We start from the raw sequence: 11,627 nt of genomic DNA on the forward strand, positions 1-11,627 counted from the left end.
GCAATTTCACAATGACGCCCGCTCAGGATGGATTTGTTTCGAGTACGAGAGGGACTTTGGAATTGCACTTGGTCCGTCTTCACTTTGCACCTATCACTTTTGTTCGATGATGCCTAATTAGGTGATTCTAGAGATTCTACAAGAAGTGAAGCAACTTCACCCAAAGCTGGAATACTCAGCCGTCAACAAGCTGAGGAGCATCAAGCTCGAGGTTATAGATTGCACGTTGACCCAGCCCAGGTTTGCCAGGATATACTCTAGCCACGTCAAAGGATCACTGCGACGCTGGGACGATCTGATCGACTGGATCAGGTTGGACCTGCCCAAAGCTAAGGTCGAGAGGACGCAGAAAATAATGTTGACAGGACTATCGTCCCGTCCAAACATCCATGAACTCAATCACTGGATGCGTTCGAGACTCGGGTCAGACTGCCTGCTGATTGTTGCATCACGCATCGCCCGCATAGGCATGTGCCGCGCGCTGGTCTTCGTCTGTACCCTCGCTATGGTAAAGGGCTTGTCCGAGGATAGAATACATAGCCGTCTCGAAGGAGCGATGTTTGGCAATGAGACCTTGAGAATTCTGGTTGAGCGGTCTGATGGTCAGGCTAGTGCAACGAAGTACCAACAAGAGGCGGCACCTCTGGTCGTGCTGGGATCGTCGAGACTGCCACCTCACTGGCCTAGTATAGTGTCCAAATGGAATCACAGCATGGAGAAGATAGACGAGGATACTACTTAGGAACACGCGATGAATAGTGTGCCACACCTTGATGTCCGGTGTTAGGGCGAAACCGTTTCAGATCCCCAAGTACAGTTCTGAAGATGCCGGTACAAGTTGGGAGCAAGAGCAAACCCGACTACCACGATCTCTCGGTCGAGGAAATCTCTCAGAGGGCAGGTAGTCTTGCTGTAGAATCCTGTTGTTTTCCGAAATCCAAAACTTGCTGTTTGCAGTACGCATCGTCCAGAATGGACCAACCTGTATCTTTCACATGGATAGAGTCCGCCCCACGTCTAAGACTTCGCTACATGTATCGTCCAAAATATACCTCTACGGTTCTGTGTCCCATAGGTATCGTATTAGAGTCAAATATATACAGCTGCGCATATAGATATAATAGGCTATACTGCAAGATAACTTCGCCATTCAATAGCACCACAAAGAAACTGTATCGATTGTCATATTCCTATGCTTGCGTACTGTATGCTGCACACACTGCCAACACTTTTTATCACTTGCAAGAAGAAGCTGAAAGACTTTATACAATGGCAGCACCCCATTCTTCCGTACATCCTGGAACTCGCCAGCCTCACCCTCTGAGCATTCAAAACATGGTTCACTCTGTGGGAGACCAGGGGTTCTCATCTTGTAGCAACACTATGGTGCAGCAGTACGGGTTGATTCCTGCCGCGAGCATGTATATCAATCCCGCTGTCTTGCAATCCGTGGATGTCCCTTTAGAGAAGCATCTGCATCCAAAACCAGAAATGTGTCAAAGGGTCATGACAGGACAAGGGCAGCACAGTCAAGAACACCAAGAGCCAGGACCGTTCATGTCCGCTCCTATCCACGAACCAGAGGTACCAGTGTCGGCTCCAGCCTGGACCAGAAACACCAAACATAGGCGGCTGAAGCCAGGATGTGCGCCTGCGATATTCGGCCAACAAAGATCAAGGTCATGCCACGGACAATTACAAATGATGTCCACATGGCGGTTTCAGGATCATCAGGGAAACCAGCCACAGGGAGGCTTATCAACCCATTCTGTCAAGCATCGGGTTACTCGAGCCTTGGTCTCGCACAGAAGCGGTGCGCCGAGAAGCCCCGGGGTTCAGAGAATAAATGTCGAAACCTATTGCCATGGAGAATGGCTTCAACGTCCACTGGTACGACGCGTACCTCCAGCCCTTCAACGTCGACTACCCTCGATTCGATCGCTTATTCCCGAACTCCCCGAAACCTTTGCAAATCAAACAGAGGTGTCGACAGGACATCAAAGTTAGTATGGTGCAGCAAAACGGCAAGAGTAGATAAGATGCAGCCGCTAAGCAGGCATTCGGTTACAGAAGCGACCCATCTGCGGTTATCTTGTTGATGCGCCGCCTGTATCCTCCACGATGGGGCTACCTGTACAATCTACTCTATACTATAGACTCTAGGTCGATATGGAAGTAATTAATTATGCTTCCAGATTCTGAGAAAACTGAAGAATAACAATTCCCTCGAAACGGTACTGTAGCATTCGTTCTGGCGTTGGGAGACCAGCATCTGGAGGTGGTAAAGTAGGGGTTGATGACAATCTGCGGTGAAGCCGCATTGCATTTTTTGAACATGCACGTACGTCATCAGAAGGTGAGTATGTAGATACCGTGCCATTAGGTATGAAATACTTAGAAGCAATAAAACAAAGTCCAAAACGTCTATACGGTATAAACCAATGACTGTCAAGGGGGGACATTCGATTTTAATCTTTACTGTACAGTATAGCATAACTGGTCACTACCGACTCAGCTGACCAAACACGTCTTCTATATACGTGGCTTCCATATACATACCAGCGATATAGAAAGCTATCGACCTAGCCGCCCGCTAGTACTGCCAGGAATGCTTGCTCCCGCCCGGACACCCAGGCGTGCCATACACGCCACCTACCATCCAGAGAACAACGTCGACAAACCACCAAATCCCACCGGCACCGAGAGTTAACAGTTTGAACACAGCTAGAGGCCAGTGGTGGGCGTAGAACTGATCGATACCGAACGATCCCAGAAAAAAAGCAAGAAGCATTGCCGTTCGCTCCTGTCGATAACACTTGGCGGTCGTTGGACGCTCGTCAAATCCTCCCCAAGACCTCTTTGCCAAGTCGAAAGGCCTCTCGATGGCAACTGTCCATTCCATGATTAGTCACAAGATGGTCGCGCTTATTGAAGTCAGTCAGATCAAAACAACGTACTGGTTATCCCACATGAGACAATGACACCCAAGACAATCACCGAGTAGACTGTTGCAAGCAGTTTCCAGTGTCTCTCGACGAGAGATATGCCTTTTCCGATCCAAGGAGCGGTTCCAGAATGTACCGAGGTTCGTCGAGTAGCCCGGAAATGATTCATGATCGAACTGAGCGTCATTTACATGAGGTAGCAGCAGCAGCGACAACAGTAACAACAGAAACAGCAGTGATAGGTTTGAGCAGACGTAGACTTAGGTGGCAGGAATTCAATCAACTTGTCGCCTTTCAAGCCAACCCAGGCAAGGAATTATAGAGAGGGCTGTCTGGTTAATAGAGGACGCTCTGTGGACTGAACCTAAATCATCCTTTGAGATAATCCCGCTTCGGCTGTCCGAAAGAGCTGTTCGCTCCCGGTACACTTGCTGCGATTTCTAGCCTTTTCATTCGAACACCCCGTCTGTATTCTACCCCGCGATGCGATAGGGTGAGTCCTGGGTCCGATTTCAACCTCTCGGTTTATAATTCTCCTTCCACCGGTCATTCTTGGTCAGGAGCGACTGGTGCGCATCCGCAACCTTTAGCCTACAAGCCTGGCTTTATCTTGAGATTGGAGCTTATGGCGGAGGAGTGCAAGCCCATTCTCAACTGGTATTGTAACCAGATTCAAGGCTTGTACTCTGATTACCTTTGTGCTGTAGTACTGTACAGGTCGGGTCGTAGCATCGTTGTTGAACTTGAAGGCTTGTCGCTCAACCGCATGCTGGGCTTCAGCAAGGGCTACTCCGGTAGAGAAAGATATTTATGTTACAACTTACCATTTCGTTCATATGAGATACGTTTGCAGGATATATTTATAATCTATATCATATGCTGTAGGCTCCTGTGTTATTCGGGGATTACTGTAATGTAGCGTTCGTCGCACAGCCATTCACGCACATGTCCTTTGAAAAGAAATAGTGAGAAAGATTGCATTGAAGCCGATTGCACCTCTATACTACATATCTCTCGAGGTCAAGTGCCTATTCAAACGTCTAAGATCTGGCCATTTACAACTCCGTTCGTGCTCTTCGAATCGGAGAATCCGCGATTCACGATCGAACCAGCGAGTTCAGTCTGTTTCTTTCCGGTATGACTAGCATTTGCACTCACTCCTTACCTAAGGCTGATGAGGGGAGCATGAGCATCCATCTTGGTATGGAGTACGAGGTCCATCGTTCCAGTCCATCTCTTCGGTATCATCAGTGTTCAGGTGGGCCATGCCGACCAGCGATTTGATCTTTCTCCTAGCCCAAATAGAGGCTATGATCATAGCGATGAGCAAGACCAGTACTTCGAAAGCGAAGAACACGACGACTTCGCTTGGGAAGTTGTTGGTATGCCAAAGCAACAAGCCCGCCATGGCTTGCAGTATGACGACATCAAGCAAGAACAAAGGCACCCAAGACACTATAAGATCCAGTCTCTCGTATTGACCCTTTATCGACCGGAAATTGAATTGAAGCATGGTGGTGATGGCGACTGCCGCGACCGCGGTGATTGCCGTACTGGTCAGTAGAGCTGCTGCCGTGAACTCGAGGCCACTCAAGCTGTCCGGTTGGGATAGGCCAAAGATTGTCATCCCTAGAGACAAAATCGCTAACCAAGCTACAAAGAGTAGAAGGCCATTGTAAAAACGCACGACTAGTCGAACAATGAATACCGAGCGAGGGCTGACTACCCCTAACTCTTCATCTATCGTAGGCATTGGTACAACTTGAATCATTCAGCAAGGGAGTGAGCCAGGTTTCTCTGAAGACTTACATTTATGCATGTGAGTCAGAACGGAAAGGGCTGTAGCTGAGTATGCAAATGGAAAGACATGTTAGAAGGGGGAATGCATGCATTCAGCGGAGCTTTGTACATATATGATCAGCGAAGCAGCCAAATAAGGAGATAGCATCGGTCTCTTGCTTTTTTCTTTTTTTCGCCTCCCCACCTCTTCCTGCTTTCTTCTTTCCACCTTCTTCATTTTCTGGCTGTCTGAGTAGGTTCGTCTGTCGGTATATCCCCTACTGCTGGAGTCTCGGCGGAGTACAGTCTACGGGATAGCATGTCCTCGACGGAATGGCCATAACTAGCCAGTCCAAACCCCGACCTTTTCATCTATGGATATGTGAGTTTCTTGCTTAGACATTCAGGGAACTCAAGACACGCCTCGCCTTTAACCCAGAACGCTAGGTAAGCAAAACGTCCTCCGAAATTAACGTCGAGGCGGACGTTCACGACTTCCAGAAACACTGAGATAACGAATCATCTAACCCCATCAGATCTCACGACAGGGCTTTATCCAAATACAAGTTCTAATTGACCACCAAACAGCTCAATAGAGCCACTTAGTCTTGCGACCGTTCATCAAATGCATGGAATGTGGCAAGCCTACATAGGACGCATCAAATAGCATCAAGATCACTTCACCTGGGCCGCTTCCCCATCGTATAAGAAAGTAGTGTTGTTACTTGTCCAAAAACACTTTCCTCTTCCCATTTTGAAGTCAAGAGTGCGGTCCAAAGGTGCTCAACAGACAGCATATCATCTCGAGGCTCACATCAAAATGACGAGAATGCCATGTTCCTCCTATTCACAACCACCCGAGCCTCAAGCTGGAATAGGACTAGGTACCATTCTTACCATTTACATAACTTGCATCATCAACGGTATGTTACCGAAAGAGTTTAGCCAAGGGAGCTAGCTGATCGGTAATGTTAATCACCGTCATGCCAGGGTTCGACGTAAGTAACGTTGCCAACATCCAGCCACAGCTTTATGAGGCATTCGGTCATATCGAGTTTCTTCCTTGGATTGGACTCTCTTACTCCCTTGCCAACTTTGCTACATTAGCCTTTGCTCGTAACGTCATCGATGCTTTCAATATACGTTACGTGTATATCATCAGCATCGCAATATTTTTTGTTGGAGCGACCCTGGCGGGCGTGGCGGGCAACATCTCCACGGTCATCGCTGGCCGAGCGATCATGGGGATTGGAGGCTCAATCTGCCAGAACTGGTGAGTGAGAGCTTAGTCCTCTCTATTTAATTCCGTCGTTGCCAGTCCCACGCGGCGCATACTGAATGCCCATTGCAGTGCCATATCATACTTTGCCATGTATGCGACCGACAGTCAAAGTCCTCTCCTTTATGGCATCATGAGTGGGTTGTGGGCCATTGGCCTTGTAGTAGGAGGCCCAGTAGGCAGCGCCTTTGTGCAGAGCTCTGCCACGACCTGGCGTTGGACTTTCTTCATCAATCTACCATTCCTGGGCCTTGCCATCATCTGCGCCCTGATTTTTGTGCCAGGCAGACCCGAAGCCAATAATCTTCCTCTGCGAGATTGTCTTGCTGATATTGACATATTGGGGATCGTCCTTCAAGTAGCTACAACCGTACTCTTCGCCATCGCGGCCACCTTCTCCGGCCCGGTATGGGAATGGAGCTCGGCGCCCTGTATCGCCATCTGGACTATGTTCGCTGTTGTGCTTGCTGCTTGGGTTGTTCAACAACTTCGCAGTTACCAGAAGCGACCTCGCCATCAGGTGGTCCCCATCAAAATCATGGCTCGGCGTCATATGATACCTCTATGGGTAGCATCAGGTTGCGCCGGTGCTACCTACGCCATCATGCTCTACTATATGCCACTGTTCTATGCCTTCTCAAAGGGGCTGAGTGCGCTACAACAAACCGTGCGTCTCTTACCTTTTGTTCTCCCTTTCATCGTCACCGTGGTCATCATCGCTGCTTGTCTGCCAAGAGTAAAGCACTACGGTTTAATCTACCTCGCTGGCGGTGCCATCACACTCGGATCGGCAACAGCCCTTGCTACTACTCTTGCACCAAATGTTTCCGAAAGTAAGGTTATGGGCCTCACAGCTCTAGTGGGCGTGGGACTTGGCCTACACTTTCAGCACAGCAACGCCATCTCGAACCGGATTCACAAAGACCTCCGAGATCGAATTGAAGGCGCTGCGCTTCTGAACATGAGCCTGATGGGTGGTATCTCTATGGCATTGATCATTGCAGGTGCTGTCTATGAAAACCGCGGCATGTCGTTGCTAAAGTCGGCTCTTGGGTCATTCGATTATGATGAAGGAGACCTGCGCGAGGCACTGGCAGGCGTCTCGCGGGATACGGGGGGAGGAGATGAGGCTAATAGCATGATAGCAAATGGCGCCAACGCAACGTGTAAAGCTATTGCTCTTTTGTTTTATATTGTCGCCTCCAGCGGCGCTCTCTGCTTAGCATGCGGCGTACTCGCCGTATTTGGTCGTTCTCGAGCGAAGAAGTCGCAATAGGGGATGTATGTTACATAAGCAAGGATCAGTGGATCATGGCAGAACGGTAAAAAGGCTGGTAGAAGGGTCATAGTGGTAATAACAAGACAGAAGCTAGTAACTACCCAAAACCTAACGAAGACCTTGTGCCCTCTAGGTTAATATTCCTCATGTGGCTATTTGATCAGACTTCACAGGGGTTTTGGTCGACACCAAGAGTTACAGTCACACATAGAATATCAATCTCGTAGTTATAATCGCCATCACGATCCGGTGTACCTTTCAAAGTGACCCCTTCAATGTTCTATTTGCAGAACAAACTTTGTTGTGAACAGGCATTGCTGTTCAGGCTAACTGCTGATAAAACCACCAAGGGAGTATCGCCTTCTGCTCCTTCTGCCTAATTCGGCCTCGATTCCCGGGCCACACATTAGTGAAGGCTGAGAGCGTCTGGTGTTGTGAACGGACATTATCACTTACCCTAGACTATTGGAAGCGGGAATGGTTAGTATGATCTTAGAACGTCTAATCCGAGCTCGATGCATCAGAATATAGCGTAGTTCGTTTAAATAATCTATCATAGACGTGGATGTTGTATAACTGAAACTCTGGGCTGACTCTATCTCGCTGACATGGTATATTGCTACGTTGATTTGAGGTATATAAGGGACTTGGTTTGAAGAAAAACTTCTGGTTCCCACTTCAGCCCTACTTTCATCCAGAGCCAAGCAACCACTCAATTCATCGCCAAGCTGGCTTGAAATCCTTAACCAAATACCATCAACTATTCCGATATTTGTCGCCCTTCACAACGTCGTGTCAACTGCCGATTCATCTACCAACGCGATAATGGCGCAGCAACTCGAGAATCATGCTCTCAACTTTCATGAAGAAAACTTTTCATGCAAGAGAATGACAGCGAACTTGCTTCTTTTTCACCGAGATGCAATGCGGCGTTCTGATACATATCATAGCATGATACAGACAATCCTTGCGTTCGGGCACGTTGATGTTTATATCCGCGAGCACCTCGAACACCATTCGGCGAGAGTGATTTCGACATTCGATCAGAGGTTCGGCACGCATCTCACGAGGATAGAGATATCTCGCAGCGCTATTGAGGCCCAGGCTTGCATGGTTCCCCAAACTCAGCGTTCAAAGGTTATCGAAATATTAGCCACCAGTTACCTTATTCACGGCGTTCGCAAAGCCTTACGATCTGCTACACAGGAGAACCCACTTAGGGCTCCAGGACACCATCAAACAGAAGACGACAGACTCTTTGTAGAGAGAGATGAATTTGTGTTGCGGGAGGAGCGAGACAGCACCATACTCTCACAACCTGATGGAGAAAATGTATTGGGAAGCTCGTCTGCAGACACGATTGGCCGCATCTGTGGAGAGATTCGAGAGCACCGTATATTCTTATGATTAGTCGAAGCAATTTGGTACCGATGAAGTAGGGTATTCAGAGCCAGCCTTCAGCATCATCAAATCGAATACAACACATTCTGGTTCTAATTGATCGCATTTGGTCCCCTTTCTAAACTGAACGGACCCTTGTTTCTTTTTCTCTTATTTTTCCTTTCCCTTTCTTATTCTTTTTCTGTCTTTCTTTTATTATGGCATAGTAAAAGCTATCTAGAGTTCTGATGCCATTGCTGGAGTTGAAGAATACGAAGGCCACTTTTGCTGCTTTCTACTCTCCATGCAGCCTATCTCGGCGTGCCCAATGGTATTGCCGATGACCAGCACCGCATAAAGTGAGATTTGGCCTTCGTGAATGCTAATGCGCAATAATGATGGATATACCAACGCTCTGTGTGTCATCAATCTATAGTGTCTCGTATCGACTGCCATATTTTAGTGCCATTCACATGATAATTGCATCGACTTTCCAGGATATCGGAATCTGCTAGCGCTAAACGAGCTTTGGTGTCGATCAGGCTTTTGATCTCGCTTCCCTGCTCCCTGTCGACCTTCTATTTTGGACGGTGAAGCTTCTTGCCGCAACTGGAAACTAGGCTACCTCAGGTTCTACCGAGCGTCCATTAATAGACTTGGCGACGAGAAACAGTAATATAATTCAGGTCCCAGCCCTTTCATCAGTTTGGTCTCATTCCTAGCATGCTGAAGTAGGGTAACCTCACGATGAAGTCAGTCATTGTTCTTTCCTTGGTCGCCCTGGCTCACGCGAGGTGCGATTATCCCAGCGGTATAGGCTTGTGGCATCCAGAGAGAGGCCAGAACTTTGCGGTAGTCATGTGGGATTTGGGGATCACTGAACCAGAATTCGAGGCGCTCAATCCAACCACAAATATAAATTTAATTTATCCCGAACTAAGCTACAATGTCACAATCAGACCATCCCGATCAGGAAAGTGGACCGATGGATGTCCGCCTTCCCTTCGCATTAAGGATATGTCGGACACCTCGATAGTAGATCCAACAACTGAGACACAAGAAACTCCCGAATCCACGTCCGTTGTCGATGCTGATGGGTATCGTCATCGATCAACTGGCACCATGTATGAGACCGTAGAGACTAGCACTAGATTCAGCACCGTGTTTGCCGATGGCTCTCATCCATCGTCTCCATCGGTCGCGGGAGAAACTCAATCTTCCGACACACCCGACCAGCCGTTTACAGAAGGCAAAGGGACTGGCACCAGACCTGAAGCCCATACGCCAACACATTCGATAAGTGACGTACCGAGCAGTGCAGTGTTCAAGACTACAGCCACAACATCCAAAGATGAAGAAGACAACTTCGTTAATACTAGCAAGATTTGGCATTCAGATGCTTCGGCCACGTCCGTGGCCGATCAGTCGGAAGATGTGCATGAGGTACCATCCATGAGTCGTGACGATGCGCAGCAGGAGACGGTCCTATCCTATGCCACTACGGACAACGAGATGACAAGGACAACGACACAATCACATATCCAATCCACTTCCGTCGCAGCTGAAGCCACTAATACAGTGAACGAGAAAGAGCAAAAACCAGAGTCGGCAACCGAAGCGACATCTGCTCCGTCGTCTATCAGTGGTGCGACCAAATTGGAGACGGCCCCATCATCAACATTGTCAACGACAACGACGCTTACACAGACAGATGACTCTCACGTTATCAAGACGGATAGATCAAGTGGTACCTCGTTCAAGGAAGAATGCACAGATTCGTCCAAGGATCTTTCGGCTCAGAAGTCTTCAGGAGGAGCGCATACTGGCCCGGCATCAATCTTGACTACAGATACAGCTACATCTTCAATATCACAAACCAAGGAAACAACTGGATCGGCAACAATTTCGGGGGGCACTACTGCAACTGAAAAAATCTCAATACAAACAAAGTCCGCGGATCCGGATACAGTGTCTGACCAGTCCACCTCGACTTTGCATACGGCGTTGACGAAGACGACGGCCGAGGTTGTCACTTCGTCGTATACTGATTCGACCGAGCGAACAGGCAAACAAACCACAACTTTGTCGACAGAAACGAAAACTACATTGGCAACTTCACCATCAAAAACAACTTCGGAGCCCACAACCACTGCAAATTCATACAATGAAGAAGAAGAGACGCGTCGCGCAATGTGTTTTCATGATCCAGCCTTGCTCAGCCTCGGACAGACGGATGCCGATATTGTATTCCAGATGGTAAAGGATTTCTGCGACAGACCAGATATTGATAGAAGCATGAAACACGGTGATGAATGCATCGAATTCTACAGGAGAGACTCGTCCAAGATTGACTATACGTTCGAAATCTGCCCGAACGGAAACTGTCCAATCTACGGCCAAAATATGAGAAATCCTTTCGGACAGAATGGCTTTTCTTGTGTAGATATATTCTTTCATACGATTTGGCGTTGGTGTAAGTCTTTCTAAAATGGCCCCCTGATCGTGAAATTGACAGTTCGTAGGTAATGATATGAATCAACGAGGAAATGGAGGGTTGTGGGATACGACATGTCTGGAATATACTTTACAAATTGGTACTGAGGGTAACAGTTGAGGCAACCATCCAAGTAGTGATGAGGTAGGATTTTGGACGTAATGCTCGCCGGCTTTCTGCCCCTTTTTCGATCCCACCTTCCTTCTCTCTTCTTAGTCCTTCAGCCAGTCTGCTATGCTACGAGCCCAAGGAATTGGACGTAACAGGAAACTCTTGATTTCCACCTGAAGACAGCTCGTATGTACTATAGCACAGTTTGTCGCGCGGTATCTGTTATTGCCGAGGCCTGTATATAAGCCTGCTCTCTTGTAGTCCACTTCTGCAATTTTCCCATAGTATCGTCTGCTTCTTCAACTTATTGGTGATCTATAAAATTGATAAACATTGTATTTTCCTCTTTTCCTTTTTCGC

The 11,627-nt window shown here is 48.0% G+C and overlaps 5 protein-coding genes across 5 annotated transcripts; 3 read left to right on the forward strand and 2 right to left on the reverse strand.

Moving 5' to 3' along the window:
- Positions 1–1,846: 1,846 nt before the first annotated feature.
- Positions 1,847–2,038, forward strand: FOXG_22405 (uncharacterized protein; the record flags this gene model as incomplete). The annotated part of the gene is made up of 1 exon (XM_018402813.1): positions 1,847–2,038. The coding sequence occupies one exon, from the start codon at positions 1,847–1,849 to the stop codon at positions 2,036–2,038; it is 192 nt and encodes a 63-aa protein (XP_018256913.1).
- A 555-nt stretch (positions 2,039–2,593) lies between these two features.
- FOXG_22406 (uncharacterized protein) lies at positions 2,594–3,114 on the reverse strand (the record flags this gene model as incomplete). The annotated part of the gene is made up of 2 exons (XM_018402814.1): positions 2,594–2,889; positions 2,958–3,114. The coding sequence occupies 2 exons, from the start codon at positions 3,112–3,114 to the stop codon at positions 2,594–2,596; spliced, it is 453 nt and encodes a 150-aa protein (XP_018256914.1).
- A 996-nt stretch (positions 3,115–4,110) lies between these two features.
- FOXG_16278 (uncharacterized protein) lies at positions 4,111–4,698 on the reverse strand (the record flags this gene model as incomplete). Its single annotated transcript, XM_018396333.1, has 1 exon — positions 4,111–4,698. One exon carries the CDS (start codon positions 4,696–4,698, stop codon positions 4,111–4,113), a length of 588 nt encoding a protein of 195 aa, XP_018256915.1.
- A 1,009-nt stretch (positions 4,699–5,707) lies between these two features.
- On the forward strand, positions 5,708–7,279 carry FOXG_16279 (uncharacterized protein; the record flags this gene model as incomplete). The annotated part of the gene is made up of 2 exons (XM_018396334.1): positions 5,708–5,997; positions 6,076–7,279. 2 exons carry the CDS (start codon positions 5,708–5,710, stop codon positions 7,277–7,279), a joined length of 1,494 nt encoding a protein of 497 aa, XP_018256916.1.
- Positions 7,280–9,409: 2,130 nt separating this feature from the next.
- On the forward strand, positions 9,410–11,276 carry FOXG_16280 (uncharacterized protein; the record flags this gene model as incomplete). The annotated part of the gene is made up of 2 exons (XM_018396335.1): positions 9,410–11,135; positions 11,185–11,276. The coding sequence occupies 2 exons, from the start codon at positions 9,410–9,412 to the stop codon at positions 11,274–11,276; spliced, it is 1,818 nt and encodes a 605-aa protein (XP_018256917.1).
- Between the last annotated feature and the right edge of the window lie 351 nt (positions 11,277–11,627).

The sequence above is a fragment of the Fusarium oxysporum genome, chromosome 6 (genome assembly GCF_000149955.1).
Source record: "Fusarium oxysporum f. sp. lycopersici 4287 chromosome 6, whole genome shotgun sequence".
Classification (NCBI taxonomy): Eukaryota; Fungi; Ascomycota; class Sordariomycetes; order Hypocreales; family Nectriaceae; genus Fusarium; species Fusarium oxysporum.